The sequence below is a fragment of the Chelonoidis abingdonii genome, chromosome 17 (genome assembly GCF_003597395.2).
Source record: "Chelonoidis abingdonii isolate Lonesome George chromosome 17, CheloAbing_2.0, whole genome shotgun sequence".
NCBI lineage: Eukaryota > Metazoa > Chordata > Testudines > Testudinidae > Chelonoidis > Chelonoidis abingdonii.
The window spans coordinates 17,118,857-17,138,562 of record NC_133785.1 but is presented as its reverse complement, the minus strand read 5'-3'; the positions used below and the strand labels follow the sequence as shown (position 1 = coordinate 17,138,562).

The window sequence follows — 19,706 nt, the reverse complement described above, 5'->3', positions numbered from 1 at the left end:
AGCAGGCTTTCCCACTCTGCCCGTTTCAAGCAATGGCTGTGTGACACAACACAGCTCTAACACAAACATAGGCTTCTACCCAGCACAAAACCTCAGTCCAGCTGGGCACAACTGGCAGCCTCTGCTCAGCACTCAGACAGTAGGAGACTCCTCCTGAGAACTGAAACGCATTGATGAGCTACAGTATATGCAGGACTAGAAAATCCAGGCTGCTGGGAGAGAGTGGGACTGGCCCTGGGAGCAGCATGACAGGGGTGTTGGCAGGGCTGCGGAGGCACCAGGGCCAGAATAGCAGGGAGTATTGCAGGTCAGGACACAACACAAAGGGAAGCCTGGAGAAAGCCGCTCCCTGGGCTCTGGGCTTCCACACACACAGCCCCACTGTGGAAAGGCCAGCAGCAGCCCCTCTAGTCACAGCTGGGACTCGCTGTCAAGACAAACACTGTCAGCATCACAGCAACGGAAACAGAACATTCCGTAAAAATAACCATAGAAATTCTCTTCTCTCTGATTACAAAGATACAAAATGTATAAAACCCTCCCCGGCCCCATCTCCTGCCGCCACCCGCTCCCCGCCCTCTCTCTCTCTCTCTCTCTCTCTCTCACACACACACACACACGAGTAGAAATGGTTCAGAAAGGAAGATTTCGGTCTGTTTGCTTCTGATATGTAACCAGCGGCACCAGCCTGGGTTTGCTCATGGTGTACTTCTCCCCACCTCTGGGGGTGCCCTGTTGAGCAGGCGATTGGTCAGTGCAGCTCCATTCTGGTGCAGAGGTACCTGAGACCCCTTCCTCCCAGAGATGGTTTGCCTAACTCTCCCCTCCATGACTTGTCCAGAACCAATGGGTGGAGAGGGCGAGGTAGATTTGGGCCTCTGACCACCATCATCAGTTCTTTCCTTGTAGACGCCTGGCACCCAGGGACTCCAAACCTCTGCTGAAAGTGTCTGGCCAGGCGATCATCTCTGCTTCTTCCTTCGCTCTCGCCGCAGCTCGGGCCCCTCAGGAATGACCTTCACTTCTCGTTATTCTTCTCAGGGAAAAGGAAACAAAATTAACAAATGTAGCCTCTGGTGCCTTACTCCCCAGGCCCAAGTGACACTCCCTGGACTCTCCCTGCTTGGCCAGGGGCTTGGGAAAGCATCATGCTCACCTCCTGGTGCAATAAATAATGTTAATGACAAGGGCAGGGTCTGGCTGTGACTCCCAGAACAATGGCCAGGCCAGGCACATATAAGAAACAGAATACAGATCTTTTCCCTTGGCCATACCTATTCACCCAAGTGCCTGTGCCATGTACAGCTGAAGGCAACAGACAGATCTGTACCCTGCCATGCATTCTAAAAAGCATAGCTCAGAGCCACTTCCCCTCTGTCAGTACCCGGCAGGTGTGCCGGGATGGATGCTGAGCCCCAGAGGAGCATAGGGGCGCCCTATGGGACAGCTGCCCCTTTAGAGATGTTAGCACTTCCACCCATTGCACTGGTGTGACGGGGTCCTTCAGAGCATCACAACCAGTAAGAACTTTTAGGGCCTAGTTTCATCCTATGGGGGTTGATCTCGTTTCGCCAGGAGGCTTTGTGCTTTCAGATCCCATACTCCAGGTTGCTCTTTCGTTTGTTTGGTAACTAAGTGGCTAGAAGATACAAACTATCCTCTGGCTATCTCACAGCATGGCCTGGACTGACCCAAAAGCTGCCCTGGAGAAGGAGTAATACTTACTCTGAATCTGGCGACAGCTCAGAGATACTGTGGGATGTAGCAGAGAGAGGTGGTGATGAGCACAGCACAGAGGGCGTTGAGGAAGTCTGCACAGCAGAAGGAGTTGCTGTGGTCTGTGGGCCAGAGGGAGTACTGGAAGATTGCACAGAGGACAGGACAGAAGAATTAAAAGAAGCAAGTATGGAAGAAAGGATATCTAATTGCTCAGTGGAAGGATGTTGGCTAGGGATTGCTTCCAGATTTTCCCTAGAAGGTTGTCTCCTAGACAGAGGTTCTAGATTTTCTCGAGAAGGAAGCCTTCTAGAAAGTGGTTCTAGATTTTCTCTGGATGGCTGTCTTCTAGAAAGAAACTCCAGATTTTCCTGTGATGGATGCCTACTAGGCACTGTATCCAGATGGTCTCTGGAATTAGATCGTCTGGATAAAAAGTCCAACTGCTCTCTTGAAGTTTGTCTAGCTAGTGCTAGCTGGTCCCTTGAAGGCTGTCTTCCTGAAAGCAGGTCCAATTGTTCTCGAGACATGTCTCGACTTAGTAAAGTGTCCATTCGATCTCTAGATATTTGCCTGTTAGGCAAAGTGTTGAGCCACTCTCTAGAGACCTCTCTGACTGGCCCACAGTCTAGTAGTTCTCTTGACCCAAATCGACTGGGTAAAGTATCTAGATGGTCTCTAGAACCCTGCTTCCTGGGTAGTGTATTCCCATAATCTTTCTGATCAGGCTTGGAAGCTAATGTATCTAAGTCTTCTCTAGATGCATGCCTGCTGGGTATATTTTCCAGATGTTCTCTAGACCCATGCCTACTAGGGATAGTGTCCAGTTGCTCCCTTGATCCAGGCCTGTTGAGAATGGTGTCCAGTTCCTCCCTGGACCCATGCCTGTTGCGTACAGCTTCCAAGTATTCCCCAGCGTCGTTCCTGCTCAGCTGTTCTCTGGACATCTGCCTTCTCATCAGCATGTCAAGTTGCTCCCGGGAAGAGTACCGGCTAGCTGGCTGAGAGAGGCTACCTGCACCAGAGTAGATTCTGCCATAAGAGGCAGCAGGAACAGCCCTGTGACCCAGGGTGGATGTTTTGTACCAGGAAAACTCGTTGGTCATTCTGCCAACGGATGGTAAGCCTTGCAGAGCTGGAGGGTACTGGAGGCGATTCTTCAAAATCCCTGTGCAGACAGAAACAAAGTAGAAAGTGAAGAGAATTTCCGTGACAGTGCAAACAACTCTCCTCGCTATCTGCAAGAAAGCAAGGACAAAGAACTCGGCTTGGCAGCTTGGGCGGCCCTGCCCCTCCCCAAGATCACCCCAGGATGGAGGAAACTGCCACCTGTGTTTGCATGTTGCAAAGCTTTTAAGATCACAACACCCTGTGGCCTAGCACCACCTCACCTCCACAATGGACGCGTGTCCCAGTCTACTAGACATGAGGAGAAGCCACTCCTGTCAGTGGCTTGCCTGTAAGAGTGCAGCACTCTTGGCTTAAAGCAGCAGAGGGGACATTACCAAGACCACCTCCCATTCTGTCCCCGGCAACACGTAGGGGAAGTTATAACTCCAGTTCAGCCAAGGGAAATTTCCCCCTTGTCTCCGTTCCTTACACGTTCTCTCTCTCTGACAGGCTCTTGCCCCACTTTCTGACTACAGGTGGATGGCCAGCCTAGCACACTGTCAGGGAGATGTTGGGCGTGCCAGGCAGGGGCATGGGGAGACTCGGGGGGTGCAGCCAGTGGGACACTGTGCCAGCTGGCAGCTGGATATGTGTCCACCCAGAGAGCACTAGGCTGGCTGCTCTGAGGCTAGTTACCTTTCCTCTGGTGCTGGGTCTGGGTGAGGGAGTTCTCATCCCCGCTGGTCAGGGCCAGGTCTGGCTGGTTGTTGTTGGCAGCATCCTTGTTGATGTCAAAGCCCAGCTTCCGCTCAGACCCCCATTTCTGCAGAGAGCAGGGATGAACCTCACATTCGCCCAGCGCTGGCCAATAGGACATCAGGTCATTGCCATCCACATCTGGAGAAGAACAGTGCAACATACCGGGGGGGAGGGGGAAAGAGGAATCAGAGTTATTCCCAGCTGTGAACGGAGCAGGGCCTGCTCTGACACTCACTGGGATAAGGTCCCAAGGGCTGCTTGACCACCTGTAACGTGCTGTGGGGCTTGCAGGGGCAGAACCAGCAGATAGGAGGGATGAGGCGCCTTCCCTGCCTCTGCTGGAGTCACTACATCTTCAGGTGGTACTAACCCCTTCCTGCCACAGAGACTGCTCTCAGGACCCACTAAGTAGCGCTTTGCCTTTAGGATGCCTTGCATCACATCAGACAGCAGCTACATCAGAAACACACACTGTGGAAGGAGACTTTCAGCTTGGTCTCCCCATGCTCCCTCCCTCCCAAGCTGCTTAGACCCAGGCAGCCATGGTGGCTCCCAGGTGGGCCCCCTGGCTCTTCCATGGGCCTTGCCTTTGGGAGTGGTGCTGGTGGGGTTGGTGAGGAGCCGCTCGCTGTGTGCTGCCCGTTTGAACTGGCGCTGGAACCGGCCCCGGAGGCGTACGTTCTCCTCGCTCTCCGACGACGGGATGGAAAGGCTGCGCTCCTCATCGAGGGAGAGATCACTGTCTGAGTCAGAGTCTTGGTCTGTCAGGGCACACGCAGGGTGGAAGAGGTGGGGATGGGGGGAATCGGATGGCTTTTGAGCAGGGCAGGGAGGGAAGGAATCTTGGTTTCTGGGTTTTGCCTGCTAGCGTCCCAGGGTTATATCCCCCAGTCTAGCACTCCTCTGGCACAAAACACAGACCCTGTGTTTGGACATTCCCAGGCCAGGCCAGGGCCCCAGCCCACTGAGGGGCCTGTGCTGTTGTTTTTACTCTGGGAAACTAATTGGTCCAAGGGGTGCACTGGGCACTCCCTCCTCCCCCCCAGGCTAAGCATACTCAGGAGTCAGAGTGACGCTGCTGGGAGTGGCAGGTGCTCAGTGTGCAAAGGTGCAGCAAGAAACTATAACCTCAAAGGCTGCTCGCTAATGTGGGAAATGCCACTTGCTAGGGCAGCTTCTGGGCAGCACTGAGCCTTCTTACGTCCACAGGCAGGTCCCAGGGGCGAGCCGGCTGGGTCTCAGCCTTACCTCCCCCTGCATCACGGTGAAACATGGCCACATCGAGGTCCGTGGGGCCGGTGTGACCAAGCAGGCTGTGATCCAGAGCTGAGCCCTGATGCGCCATCACATTCTCTCTGAAACACACACGGCAAAAACACTCAAACCCCAATTCCTCACCTGGGAGCATCTGTCCCTGTCCTGGGGTAACGGAGTGCTCTCCTCTCACCTCCCATATATATCTGTGCCTGGCAGAGAGGTCAACACATGGGCAGAGCCCTGGGACAGGGCAGAGAAGGGACTGGAACAGCAAGGAATGCTGCAGGGCAGGAGTGGGGGCCATCGGCAGAGCTATGGAGAGCTCAGGACTGGAGTAGCAGGGGGCTGTAGTGGGTCAGGAGTAGGGGGCACCGACAGAGCTGTGGAGAGCTCAGGACTGGAGTAGCAGGCAGGCCTGTGGTGGGTCAGGAGTAGGGGGCATGGACAGAGCTGTGGAGAGCTCAGGACTGGAGTAGCAGGCAGGCCCATTATGGGTCAGGAGTGGGGGGCACCGGCAGAGCTGTGGAGAGCTCAGGACTGGAGTAGCAGGGGGCTGTAGTAGGTCAGGAGTAGGGGGCACCGGCAGAGCTGTGGAGAGCTCAGGACTGGAGTAGCAGGCAGGCCCGTTATGGGTCAGGAGTGGGGGGCACCGGCAGAGCTATGGAGAGCTCAGGACTGGAGTAGCAGGCAGGCCTGTGGTGGGTCAGGAGTGGGGGGCACCGGCAGAGCTGTGGAGAGCTCAGGACTGGAGTAACAGGGGTCTGTGGTGGGTCAGGAGTGATGCAAGCCAGCAGAGCTGAGCATGGAGTCTCAGGATTGAAGGTCATAGCAGAGGAGGCATAGGTAGCAATGGTCCAGAAGGGCCAGGAGGAGGCAATGCCCTCCCCATTCCATGGTGGGCCCCACTCCCATCCCGCTCCACGTCTGTGGTTTCTCAGCTGTGGCTGTGTGGGCCAGCAGCCAGCCAGATGCCTCCCCCTCTGGCTGCTTCCTACCTGAGGTAGCCCCTCTGGCTGGAATGGGTGCGGGCTGAGCGCACGCTGCTGACTGAGGAGATGGTGGAGGCCCCCAGGGTGATGCGAATGAGGCCGCTCTCCTCAAACAGGGCCGTGTTATTATAGGCGTTGGGGCCCTGGCGAGGAAGACACATGGAGAATTTGTTAGGAAGACGCTGCAGCAGCTGAGTCTTGAGAGTCTCTCCCTGCCCCGGCCCAACACTGTAAAGGGCGGGGGGTGGCCTGTGTCCATTCAGGAGTTTCCAGCCTCAGGCACCGCGAAGGGGTTCTCTTCGTTCACTGGCAAGGTCCCACAGCCTCCCTGTGGGGCACGCGGCTCCCACGGACATGACAGTACATGAATTCAGAAATGGGCTGTGGGGCTAGGACCTGGCCACGGGGGGTGGCTGTCTGTCTGAGGTCTTTCCCACTGACCTCCTGGAGCAGGACAGCAAGGACCAGTTAACCTGCATGCTCGGTGGGGAGGGTGGGCACAGGGAGGGATTCCCTGTCAGGCAGAGTGCAGGCTCAGGGACGGAGAAGACTCTTGTCTTTGGGCTCACTCACTGGGGCAGTGCCCTTCCACACCCACCTGTGCAGATCTAGCTGCCTCCTCGCCCTGACTCTTCTTCCCAAGACAGGCCAGTTTCCAAGCCTCCTGCACCTCTTCATTCAGGACGCAGAACAGAACCAACACGGCCAGGCCCTGTGAGGGAAGGGAAGAGAGGCTGTGAGCCTGAGTAGGGAGGGCAGGGAAGCACTCAGCACAGCCGGGAACCCACACTTCCACTCTTCCTGGCAATGGGGCAGTGCTTTGGCCATTCGGGAGTGTGCTAACGGAGTCAGCCAGCTCTCCTCGATCGCACTGCTTGGCATTGCATCCAGCTACTTGCATTTCAGTCAGTCACGTTCACACTGCACCCGGGCCTCCAGCATAGCACAGAGGGCTGCATCTAGACCCCTGACAGGGCAGCAGGGCCACAGAGTGGAGGCATTTCTGTGCTTACCAGACTCATGACTCCATTAGCCTCTAGAAGAGGAAGGGACAAGCAGCTGCCCCTTGGAAAGTGCCTCCAGCTTGCCAAATTTATTGTGGGTCTCTGGGGGAAGGCAAGGGGAACAGTGCCTGCCATGCTATCCCACCTGATGCGTGAGGCCCAGCAGTGCTTAAACCAGTTTCTTCCCCCAGGAACCAGTGTGTCTGTTCTGGGGTAGAATTGCTGGAGACTGACTGAGCTTTGGGCCACAGACAATTACTAATGTGAATAGGCTCCAGTTAATACAATGACTCAGTGCTAGGAGCTTGGTGTCACAAGATTGGTCTAGCTGCTCTCTGGGCCATCAGAGACTTACGAGGAGGGCCTGCTTGCTGAAAGCTCCTGGGCCCAGTGGCATGGATGGGGAGAGAGGCTGCGTAAGGGTGATGGGGTTAGTGGAAGAGGAAAACTGAAACTGAGGTTGTCTGGGCAGCTCTGATTCTGTACTGTGCGCACAGTGACTAGGGAGCAGTCCGAAGGCACATGACAGCGGTTCCAGGCCCACTAGGGTCACAGTGACAGCGAGGAGCTTAGCAGGCCCTTGGCTTTGGAAGTGGTGGGATAACTGGCTATACAGAGAAAGCTTAGGATGGGGGAAGGGGTAGCTCAAACAGTGGGTGCTGGTGGCTGTTAGCTTTCCCCTGCGTGCAGTTCCCAGCAGCCCAACTCTTTGCTGATTCATTTTATGACAGCAGAAAACTCCTCTGAAGATGATTATTGTCCCATGATGTCCCAGAGCAGGGCTGCCTCAGAATGGGTATCATTAAATCATAATAACCAACTCATTTGGGCTTACAACTGAAGTCTCTTCTTGGTGCAGCAGGTCTCTGTTCCTCTACAGCAGTGGTTGTAGCCTATGTCTAAGGGGTCCACGAAAGGTGGTCATAATCACAGAACAGTGGTTTTCAACCTGTGGTCTGCAGACCCCTGGGGGTTCACAGAATGTCTGAGATTTCCAAAGGGGTCCTCACTTCCATACGAAATTTTTTAGGGGTCCACAAATAAAAAAAAGTTGAAAACCACTGAGCTAGGCTACAGAATTAGCAGGCGAACATGGACAATGACCACTAGAGGGAGCAGTCAGTTCATGGGTGAGCAGAGCAGCAGGAGGGGGCCTGAAATCAGGAGCTCCAGGGCAGCACAGAGCTTTAGCTAAAGGAAGCCAGAATGTCTGGCGAATTTGTGAGCAGAGAAGGAGAGTGACAGAGCAGAAGGGCACAGTCACTGCTGAAGGGCAGCTGCTCTAAGGGAACACCTCTGTCTGTGTAATGCTCCTAATGAAGGGAGGCTCGGTGCAGGGCCGGCTCTAGCCATTTCGCTGCCCCAAGCACGGCGGCACTCCACGGGGGGCGCTCTGCCGCTCGCCAGTCCCGCAGCTCTGGTGGACCTCCCATAGGCATGCCTGCGGATGCTCCACCGGAGCCACAGGACCAGCGGACCCTCCGCAGGGATGCCTGCGGGAGGTCCACCGGAGCCCCCTGCCGCCCTCCCGGCAACCGGCAGAGCGCCCCCTGCGGCATGCCGCCCCAAGCACGTGCTTGGCGCACTGGGGCCTGGAGCCAGCTCTGGCTTGGTGGGACAGTTCTTGAGAGCCAAACTCACAGGGTGACTGGCCAGGGGGAAGCTCGAAGTGCTGAGGGGTTAGTGTCTGCCGATGTGTTTGAAGTGTGCACCAACCTCAGCTTGTCTCTGTGCCATACATACCAGAGAGGCATGAACAGCTAGTGTGTGTGGTGCACATGAGAGAGCAAGCCCATCAGCAGGTGTGTCAGTGTGTGTGCGTGCACAAGAGAGCAAGATCATCAGCAGGTGTGTCAGTGTGTGTGTGCATGCACATGGGTATGAGTGGCAGAGCCCATCAGCAGATGTGTCAGTGTGTGCACATACACATGCGTGAGAGTGGCAGAGCTCATCAGCAGGTGTGTCAGTGTGTGTGTGCATGCACATGCATGTGAGTGGCAGAGCCCATCAGCAGGTATGTCAGTGTGTGCACGCGCACATGCGTGGGAGTGGCAGAGCCTATCAGCAGGTGGGGATTTGAGCTGTTTGGAAGAATCTGTGTTGTGTTACTTTCCTAAGATAAACCTGCTTGCTGAGTAAAAGCTCAGTGTACAGCAGTGCTTGAAGTGGAAAGAATAAAACATGGGAGCTGCTGTAGTACTGCAAGGCAGGTCTGAGCTGGGAAGGAATGCATGGGGGAGCTGGAGAGCGGGGGAGCTCCAGGAAGGCTCCAGGGCCAGGCTGGGCCATGGAGCTGAGCACAGGGGAGCTGGAGAGCGGGGGAGCTCCAGGAAGGCTCCAGGGCTGGGCTGGGCCGTGGGGCTGAGCACATGGGAGCTGGAGAGGGTCTCATGGGGGAGCTGGAGGAAGAACAGGTGAATGCTGCAGAGTGGGTGCCACCAGACCCCAGCTCACTGTTTCCCATCTTTCCTGTGCTCCTCTTGTCTGTCGTTTCCCTTTAACCTGCCTTTCCATTGTTTACAATTTCCCATCACTGATCCTTGTCCAAAGGCACCAGTGAGAGATGCTCCCGAGGGGAGGGGCAGAGCTCCTGCTTGGCCTCCCGACGGGCAGGCTGGATGGAGAGTTACCTGGAGACTGCAGAGGACAGTGTGGAGGTAGTGGAAAGCCAGGACACTGTTGTTGACAGCCAAGAGGCCAAAGAGCCAGGTAGTGCTAATAACTAGAAGCAGAACAAAGGAGCTTCGCAGCGTCATGCTGGAGAGAGAGAGAGAGGCAGACAGATACACACACACACAGAGACAGGGACGCAGAGGTTAGAATCTCTTGTTAATCTACAGTCTATCACTCAGAGACAGAGGGGAAGTACACTCCTGTCCTGAGCCACCAGCTCCCCACTCCGCACGCCAGCACCACAGTGGGACAATACACTCCCTGCAGCATGTTTGCAGCTTGTGGGCCCACACCCAGTCTGGACTGATCACTACAAGCTGAGTACTGACAAAGCACGTAGGAAGACACAGCCTCAGCCCAAAGGAGCTTCTCTTCTGGACGAGACAGACAGGACGGTTCAGACACAGTATCCCCAGAGTGACCATTTGGGCTCAGGGGAGGCTTAAGGGATGGCTTGGAAGAAAGCAGTGAAGGCAGGAGCGGAGAAGATGCAAAAGAGGCATTTAGGAGGGCTGGGAAGACATAGGCAGCAAGAGGGGGAGAAACAGAAACAAGCACAGAGATGGAGGCTGGAATGAAGCCCTGGATACAAGGACAGGAAGCAGGAATGGAAATGGCAGCTGATGGGGAGCCAGTGATAGGGTTTGAGCAGGGGACTTACATGGGCAGAGCAGTGGGAGAGGAATCACCTTTCAGCAGAGGGCAGATGGACAGACTGGAGAGGAATAAGGTGAGATGTGGGGGCCTGACAGGAAGAGGCTGTGGGAGTGGGGATAAGAGGAAAGGACGGATGTTAGAGAAACGACTGATATTGGCAACAGAAGCAGTAGTGGAAGGTGACTTCAAGGCTGAATCCAGGCAACAGGGAGGCCAGGTAGATTTTGACAGTGATGGAGAAGGGGATGGCTTGGGGGGGAGAGAGAGTTCAGATACTTGTGCCAGGGATCAGAGCAGCAGACCCTCCACTGGGATCCTGGCCAATCAATACTCACAGAACTGATTTCTTCTTGGTCTCCTTCTGACCTGGGGAACATGACATCTTGGCCACCAGCAGGAACATCATCCCATTCATCTGAAAGCACAGAGAGTGGTTAGAAGCTGCTCTGCTGCTCCTACACTGAGGCTCTCTTTCTCTCCAGTCCTGCCATCTCAATCATGTGCCTCCACAAACTCCTGTACCTGGGAAGCTGAACTCTGTGCAGACCCAGGCTCGTCCACCTCCTCCTCTGTCTGCTCTACACAAGCCCCACTTCTCTGGGCTACATACTTCTGCCCGGGCTTGGTGACATGTGACAAGAAAGGAAGCCCCAGGGGAAGAAGAGAGCACAGGAGAAAGGAGCAAAGCTCAAGGGATAGAGAAAATATAAATGGAGGAGGAAAAGCAATGAGAAGAGGAAGAGGCATCAGAAACCAGGGGAAGGTAAGTAGAAGGCAAGGGCAGCAAACACATGGAGTGCAAAGAGGGGAGGCCATGGGGGGGTGGGCCGGGACACAATATAAACACGAGAGGAGTTTACCACAATGACAACAGTAACGGGGCCTGCAAAGCTCCAGACCAGCTTATCGTGGATAGAAATCCAGCAGAAATCTGGATTCCCATAGCCCTCTGGGTCCAAGCCAACGGCCAGTCCTGGGGGGAGAAAAGGGAAAGGTCAATTCCACAACACAGCCACCTAGGAGACAGTGGGGTCACTTTGCACTTCACTATGGCCTCTTCCACCAGACGATTTCAAAGCAGAGACAAACATTGGTCAATGCAGCCTCAAAATGCTCCTTGGGGAGCAATATCATTGTCCTCATTTACAGATGAGGAAGATGGCAGTACAGGGAGGAAATGACTTGCCCCAGGCCACAACAGAGAGCTGGGGCAGAACCAAGGACAGAACCCATGTCTACTTACTCCCCATCCAGTGCTCCTCCTTCCCCTCGGTTCCTGCCAGTGCCTCTGGCCAAGTTGCCGTAGCAATGGTAATATCTAGCAATGGCTAAGCTGTCTCTCCTGCTTTGTGAGGTCTGTGTCCTATGCCTCGAGATGTCCACCTAAGCAGAGCCTCACAGCAGGGCATTTGCTTCCAGGAACACATGCCCCCAGTGGTGATGAACCTTGGGAAATGGATCGAGATGAATTGCCAAAGAACATTTGCATCTCATGCTATGAATCCTAGAAGGCAGGAGCTTCATGGCCATCAGGCCAAAAAGGGTGAGAAGCCTTGTAGGTTCTTCTGAAAGAGTGAGACTCTGGCCTCTAAACCCCACAGACATTTCACACCAGAAAACTACAGCACACCCTCTGCTGTGGTATCTAGCACGTCAAACACTAGGAGTGGTATAAATGCATAGTGTCTTCATCACTGCCTTGTGTCTAGATAACTCCTGCACCATATTGTAGCTCACTGACCGTGTCTCCATGGTCTAGAATCTGTCAGCGGCGTTGCTCCTGGCTAGACCCATACAGCACAAACACATACACAGTGGCAAATATGGATGCCCACAGACATGCACATACATCCCCTCCACACCCGTTCCCCCACCAGACACTCGGGCTGGACAATGCTCATGGAATCAGACAGGAGACAAGCTCTGAGGCCCATGCACTGTTCCTTCAGCAGCTGGCATTGACCAAAGGCGGTTTCTGAGGCCAATGCCTTTGGCATCGCCCAAGGCCAAGCAGTTTCCATGTTGTAGCAAGTTTTATCCATTTCCTCCCTCCCTCAGAGCAGGAACCTGTCTTCCCAAGCATCTTTGCCCAGTGTGCGGAACCTACCGTTGATGATGGCAGGCACCCCCCAGCCAATGGCATAATAGAACCTCATGGCTCCGAAGTTGATGTTGCGGGCTTCGGTCTGCATGCGATAGATGTGGAGGCCCTGCACGAAGAGCCAGGCGAAGGTGGAGAGGAAGAAGTAGTGCAGCAGGATGGCAATCACAGTGCAGAGGAACTGAAAGGAGCAAATCACCACTCAAAGAGTGGACAGCCTGGCAATCTCCCTTGCTGCAGCAGAGTCAGTCCCAGAGCATTTCTGACATCCCCATTCTGCTCTACACACAGCAGGGAGCTGGCCTGTGGGATCCTGTACCTCTGCTGCGTGCCCCTGACCTAAGCTGCTGATTCCCAACCTCCTAGAAAGGGGCTAGAAGTCTGGGTCCACAGTCACAGTAATAAACCCTGGAGTGATCCACCCCAAAGAGCCCACATCCAAACCAAGCAGCCTCATAACCCTGCTCATGTCCCTCTCCGACACATGTCAATATCCATTGGGTAGGTGGTTTGAGTGATGCCTTCTGTTCTTCAGGGATGTGGGGAACACACTGTCATTTCTGGGGCTTGAAGCAAAGACCTAGCTCAGATCCAGGAGCTGCTCCATTGGTGCTACAGGAGACTCTCCAGTAGTTACCTCACTTCTGAGCTGGATGCACTACAGCCTCCAGGAGTGAGAGCTCATCATCCCATCAGACATGGGCCTCTCCTGATTAGCAACAGCCTGCCCTAAGTCGCAACCAACTGCCCTGTGCCTGAGAGTTAGCACCACAACCCAATGCTATGACTGGTGCCAGGGCCCTAAAAGGGGCTGGGATTCCATGGTGAGAAGCGTGGTATGAAATGCAGAAAGAAAAGATTGGATTACTTCAAAAAGAGAATTTAGGGGGAAGATTCCTCTCTGGGGGAATCTCCCACTCTTCCCCTATGCATCCCTATGAACCTGGGAGGTTGCATCATGCAGGATGATTCCAGTGCTCAGGTTGTTTTATGCGATACTCACAGGGCCATTATTTAAACTAGGTCAAATATGAAACACTGGAGACTAAACGAGCAAAGCATTTACACTCCTGCTGCATTCACCCAACAGTTCTGTTCTCCTGGGCCTCCTTCCTACCCTCTAGGTCTCCCCATCTGACGACTGGAGTACTGTGTCCAGTTTTGGGCCCCACACTACAAGAAGGATGTGGAAAAATTGGAAAGAGTCCAGCAGCGGACATCAAAAATGATTAGGGGGCTGGACCACATGACTTATCAGGATAGGGTGAGGGAACTGGGATTGTTTAATCTGCAGAAGAGAAGAATGAGGGGGGATTTGATAGCTGCTTTCAACTACCTGAAAGGGGGTTCCAAAAAGGATGGATCTAGACCGTTCTCAGTGGTACCAGATGACAGAACAAGGAGTAATAGTCTCAAGTTGCAGTTGGGGAAGTTTAGGTTGGATATTAGGAAAACAAATTTCACTAGGAGGGTGGTGAAGCACTGGCATGGGTTGCCTAGGGAGGTGGAATCTCCTTCCTTAGAGGTTTTTAAGGTCAGCCTTGAGGAAGGCCTGTCTGGGATTATTTAGTTGGGGATCGGTCCTGCTTTGAGCAGGGGGTTGGACTAGATGACCTCCTGAGGACCTTTCAACTCTAATATTCTATGATTCTATGATGCCATCACACCTAGCTGCACTCAGGACTGTTTCCTCCTCCCCTTACCTGATTTTCAGTGCAGTTGATTCCCAAGAGGAAGAGCAGCTCGGAGAAAAAGAGGGTGACAGATATGTTGGAGTGGATGCCCCGGGTGTTGGACTTGAGGCCTTTCAGACATGTCAGGAAGGAGAAGGTCAGCAGCAAGGCCACGAGAGAAAGAGACACCAAGGAATAGGTGACAATGGCCAGGGTCTCCAGGTCACCCTCCAGCTGCTGCAGATGGAAACCACAGACAAAAGGCAGAATCAGGCAAGAAAGCATGAGCATGTGTCGGCTTCAAAGGTCTCTCCCTCTGGCTGGGAATTAGATGGGAGAAACAGCCTGGGATTTTCTGCTACATTTCTGCAGCGGGCACTGTCTGCACCTGTGTAACCCAGAGTTCTACCCTGAACGTTCTGGTGCGTTTAGATCATGGTCTCCACCGCATCAGGGGGTGCTCCATTCTGCCACTTGTCCATGGTGTGCCCAGCACAACCTCATGGAAATACATCCTCTTGTTCTGGTTTTCACCATTGGTGCTTCTGGCCTTCCCTCCCCCCAGCCTTCCTGCTCCTTGCTCCCTTCCCTCCCGCCTCTGCAGAGATAGGGTTACCTCTCGGTGGGAGCTATCCATCAGCACCCCAAAGGTGCCAAACTGGGAACACTGGCAGTGCACATGCGTGGTGTTTCTGAACACGAGATCACAGTCCCTTGCTGTCCAGAAGCCAGAGGGGTCAGTCCTGCAGCCACAAGAGAACACAGAGCAATCTCAAAGGAATAGGCCTTCAAAATCACATCTCCTGTCAGGCCCTGGGAGGTCCGGGGGTGCATAGGTGAGGAGCATCAGCCTGCTCAGAGGTTCTTTGGCTGCCTAGACAGGTTCTCTACTCCTCCTAAGGTGCAGGATGTGACAGGATGTTTCCAAGTTTGGATGCTGAAGCATCTACTCAATGCTGCCTGAAGTTGGTGACCTGCTCTCAGCAGTAAGGACAGTGCAATGTGCCAGAAGGCAGCACCTTGGCGGGCCAGTTCCACCCTCCCTGGTGCTCCCCCACCTCTGCCCTAGCAAGAGGGCTATGTGACAGAGCTCCGTCCCAGCACACAGCCGCAAGGATGGTTCAGGAGAGTCAGGGAACTAGTTAACATCTCCAGTTTCTTTTACTAAACCCTTTGAAAGCAGCAGCAGTGAATGGCCTCGGGGCTAGTGAGACTCTTGGGCTGAAGCGTGGTGCAGACAGGCTGGGCACTTACTGGCTGGAATGATTCCACTGGACACAGAGGGGCTTGCTCCGGTTGGCTGTCTCCAGCAGGCGGAACTCCAGCACCAGGGGCGTGTCCAAAGTGCCCTGGACAAAGGTGTGGTTGCTGAACACGGACACGCTTACTATGGGGGAGTTCATGATGGGATTCTTGGGCAGTCTGCAAGAGATGACAAGGGTCTCATCACTGAGCCCATCATCCTCCCAACCGGTCAGACCCTTGTCAAAGAATGCCAGGGGGGTGACAAGGGCTGGGCTGACAGCCTGAAACACATCCGCCTGCACAAGACAGGCTGCACACTGCCCACCCAGCCTCCGCCCTGCCTTAGGCCATGGGGAGAGGGCAGTTCATCCTCTGTGGTCCATCCAGGCCTTGGCCTCTTAGAAGGCTGCCAACACAGGGGCCAAGCAGGACCCATTGTGAGAGTGGTTTCAGTTTTGCAGATACCAGCCTTGGACAGAGCCCCTAGCCTCCACACAGGCCACTAGGCAGCAGTCAGATGAGCCAGGCTGGAATGCTGAAAAGCCCCGCACCCCAGAACCTGCATGGCTGGCAGTACCCAGTTGCTTGCCGCCTTCTCTGCAGAGAATGCATGTCCCGGCAGGGTGACAAACATGCAGCGGCCAGTACCTGAGACTGCGGTGATCCACTTGGTAGCGAGCTGGCAGCAGCCCCCCCAAGGTGCGGTAGATGATGAGGATGATGATGGTGACGGCAGGCTCAGGATCCGGGAGGGTCAGCTCTGGGGAGGAGCTCTCCACTGTGTCGTTCACTTCCCTGCTCATGGGCGTGGGGGCTGCTGTGGGCAGAGCTTGGGTCAGAAAAGGTGCCTGTAACAACCGTGTCTTGTCTTGTTCTGAGGCAGAGCGTAGAGCCAGGGGGAAGGAAATGCCTGGTGCCACTGGCCATCTCTGTGGCCATGGCTCATGAGCCACATACCAACACTGGGCACTACGTAAGGGACACAGCGGTGTCTCTTGGGAAGAAAGTTGTACAAAGCCCCATTCATCTTTGCAGGGGCTGCAGTGAGGAGCCCAGAGAAGTCCATGGCGATAGCAATTTTCCCATTATGGGAGGCATCTAAGACGTGGATACCACCTGCAGGGTCCCTGCATCATGGCAGCTTCCCCACCAAGGCCAGAGAGGCCCTCCCGAGTCCAGCATTCAGTGCTATTCCCAGAGATCACCAGGAAGCAATTCCAGACCCTCCTTGCCAGGGCACAGCAGGCTCCCAGCTCCTGCGGGCCCGGAGGTCACAGCACCAATAGGATACTCCCTCCCAGCCCAGGAAGTGAGGGGCTCTCTCCTCTTGGCCCAAAAAAGGTGCCAGAAGCCTTTGGGGTAAGGCACAATTGGTCTCTGAGGTCCTGGGGCAGAGGAATCTCTGACAGACCCAGGAGACAGCCAAGGCTGGGGTTCTGGCAGTTGCATGTCCCCTCACCAGCTACCCTGCATGCAGTGCTTGTCCCTTGAGCAGATGGTACTGAATACAATGCAGGGCATGAAGAGAGGCCCAACAGAGCCTGCTGGGGAGGCAGCCAGTACACCATGGTCATTCCCTTGGGCTCAGGGCAGCCATTCACTTACCTTCCACTTTGTGGGGTGTAAGCACCGAGAGTGGCAGCACCACGTGAGTGTGTGGGTCCCACATGGCCTGCCCCCGGAAAAGGCTGCTGTGGTAGCGGGGGTAGCGCCGTCGGACGTGAGTGTGGTTCTCCATGCGGTCAATGCTGAGCACTGTGTGGGGAGGAGACAGAGGAATCAGGGGCCTGGGACAGCTCGGGGAGCCAGGGCGCATGGTCGTTACTCTGATTGGACAGCGTGGCAATGGGACAAGCTCAGCGTTCTAGGGTTAACACGTTCGCTCCTCTCTTTTGAATAACTAATTCAAATGTGTCTGAGGTCAGGAGTGCAGTGTGATGGGCTCAGCCCAGTCACTTGTGGATCCCTGGTCACATCTGCACTTGCAAAGCGGAGGGATGGAGCAATGCTATGGGGAGTGAGAAGGATGTCCAGCTCCCGTCCGCACTTGCTAGCTCTCTCTGTGCTCACTTTCAGGAGCAATGCACTCACTGAGTTTGCTGGGCCTTGATGTGGGGACTGTAAAAGACACATGTTCATTCCCGTACATATGCTTTCTAATGGGACCATGTGAGAGACCCAGCTCCATGTGAGAGAACTACCTATGGATGCACACCCCAAATCCACATGTGAGTTTGGAGAGTGGAACCAGTCAGCCTTCTAGTCATCAGAATCCCATGGCAAACCCTCAGCGAGTTAGCAGCAGGTAGCCCAGGGTATGCTGGCCCCTTCTGCAGGGTTAGCACTTAGGAGGAATTGTAGAAGGTTGTGGTCAGTGGATCCTTTCCTAAAGGATTTATGGAAGACTGGGAATAACAGACAGGCAGCAGCTTTGCTGTGGTAGAATCACCATCCCAAAGACACCTACTGGCTTGTGGCTCCCTTGGGGGAGTGTTCAGGGCAGTGAGGAATAACTTCTTTAGCTGACACTACTGGGGGAATAAATTGGAATGGAATTGCTATCACTGCGATTTGGCCAGGACAGAGGGGGTAACACCATGACTCTCACAAAGAGCAACGGGAGCTTTCATGACCCGAAGGGGTGGGGGCCATGATTTTAGCTTTAGATCTGCTCCAGCAGCACAGCACCCCAAGTCTCAGCTGACTCAGGGGAAAGACCACCACTTTCTGCAGCACTCCAGGCTTTCCTGGGGGCCTCCCCCCCAACAGCTGACCAGCTGCACTCTCCTCAGCTGACAATCACAGATTAGCATTTGTGCCCATTGTAACTCTCTGAGGTGTGGTGTGAAAGCTGCATGCCTTGCACCACCGCCCTCCTGGCAATGCTTCCAGCCTCCTGCCTACTCACTGATGTTGGGGGTCACCACACCAATGGGGTTCAGGTAGGTGAGTTTCATGTTGCTGGCAAGTGTGCCCGTGTACTCTCTCAGCTGCTCCATCAGCCCCATGCTGCCATGTTCACTCTGCAGCAGCATGTCCCAGTGCTCCTGGTTCTCCGGGGCCAGCACCGAGCTGCCTGCCCTCAGCAGGTTCTGCAGACAAAGGGAGAGTCTTCAGTGGGCTTGAAGGTAAAAGACCTTTGTTTGAAATCTTCTAAGCCTCCTCTCTCCGTGACCTTCCCTGCCTGCTGCAGGTGAGTCAGGAAAGAAGGGGGACAGGGTGTTCTCGGAGCTGAGCATTGCACCACTGGGAGACAAGCCCACACTCTCACCCTTCGCTGTACTGGGAAGGGTTCCCTCACTCAATTCACACTGGCCCTTGTTTGGTCACTCTCCCTTGGCTCTCCCCTGGCCGCCATGGGCTTCACAACCTTTAGCTACTCGCAGTAGCAATGAGATGGGGCAGGCACCACCCCTGATGGCTCACAAGCCATGACAAAGGTTGCAGCCATCCTACCTGGAGGTAAGGACCTCTGCTCCACAGGGCTCAGAGCTGGGGCTGGTGAGGCTGAGAAGGCAGCATCCTTTGTCCCAGAGAAGCTGTGCTGTGGCTGACCAAGGGGCAGTGCCAATGAGTTCTGCCTTGCTCAGCAGGCAAGGTAAGGAGGAGGGCTCCTCCCAACAGGAACAGCGCTCACCTCATTGAAGTGGGTGTCCTGGGTGGCCGTCAGGCTGAAGCCGTGCTGCCTGCTCTCAAACTCCATCAGGTGGGACAGCAGGCGGTAGGTGATGTGAACGTCGTTGCCGAAGTAGCGCTCCATCTGGTCCGTCACCACACGCAGCCGGTGCGCCAGCTTCTTCGCCTCAATAGTGTTCAGCTCTGTCTCGTTCCGCTCCAGGCCCTCCAGCTGCCAAGAGAGAGAATGAAGACAGGATGAAACAGTGCGATGTGGAGCTAAAATCTGGTCCCTCCCTCCCCAACTTTAAGCCAGGGGTAACAGGGAGAAAGGCTGATGAACTACAGTCCCAGCAGCTGGGTTGGGGGATCAGATTTCCCTTGGACTGTCTGGACATCTCTGCAAACCTTTCAATAGAAGGATTATCTCTAGGGACAGTCACAAGGCCAACGGCAGGCACTGGGACCAAACAGTTGCTTGAGTGAGCAGCAAACTGTGCCTCAAGAACCTGCTCCCCAGGGAGAGAAGAAACTCCTGATGACAGGTGTGTGTCATTTAACTCCATACAAGCGGGTCTGATAGTTATAGAGATACCCCTTCAGCCTGAAATCTAGTCAACTTCCAAAAAAAGTTTCAAAGTGGTTTCAGGTGCCGTGTCTGCCCAGGGGTCCAGCCGGCATTTGCTGTGGTGTTACCATCACATTTTCCTGTTTTAAAACAGACTCTCTTTTCTTCTCCGCTGTTGTGTGAAAATCCTCACAAACCACCAGGTGAAACTGACTATACTAGGGAAAGGGCTCTGCACAAAGTAAACAGACTTGGGGGAAAGAGCAGCTAATACAATGTTTTCTCTCCCATCTCATTTAATTACAAGAATCTTCAGCGTTAAGTCACAACTGAGGTGGA

General features: G+C 54.6%; 1 protein-coding gene across 1 annotated transcript in view; it reads right to left on the bottom strand.

Moving 5' to 3' along the window:
• Nucleotides 1-626: 626 nt before the first annotated feature.
• The window catches only part of CELSR3 (cadherin EGF LAG seven-pass G-type receptor 3), a 67,274-nt gene continuing 48,194 nt past the window's right edge, over nt 627-19,706 (bottom strand). The window contains exons 19-36 of the mRNA XM_032801344.2: nt 18,822-19,031; nt 18,093-18,276; nt 16,790-16,939; nt 15,833-16,001; nt 15,194-15,361; nt 14,556-14,682; nt 13,970-14,176; nt 12,273-12,447; nt 11,026-11,138; nt 10,501-10,580; nt 9,466-9,592; nt 6,430-6,543; nt 5,838-5,974; nt 4,834-4,940; nt 4,173-4,346; nt 3,523-3,723; nt 1,726-2,884; nt 627-1,033 (exon numbers count right to left, since the gene is read on the bottom strand). Coding sequence (XP_032657235.2) covers nt 1,006-1,033; nt 1,726-2,884; nt 3,523-3,723; nt 4,173-4,346; nt 4,834-4,940; nt 5,838-5,974; nt 6,430-6,543; nt 9,466-9,592; nt 10,501-10,580; nt 11,026-11,138; nt 12,273-12,447; nt 13,970-14,176; nt 14,556-14,682; nt 15,194-15,361; nt 15,833-16,001; nt 16,790-16,939; nt 18,093-18,276; nt 18,822-19,031 — 3,630 coding nt within the window. The 3' untranslated portion in view covers nt 627-1,005. The remainder of the gene's footprint in view (nt 1,034-1,725; nt 2,885-3,522; nt 3,724-4,172; nt 4,347-4,833; nt 4,941-5,837; nt 5,975-6,429; nt 6,544-9,465; nt 9,593-10,500; nt 10,581-11,025; nt 11,139-12,272; nt 12,448-13,969; nt 14,177-14,555; nt 14,683-15,193; nt 15,362-15,832; nt 16,002-16,789; nt 16,940-18,092; nt 18,277-18,821; nt 19,032-19,706) is intronic.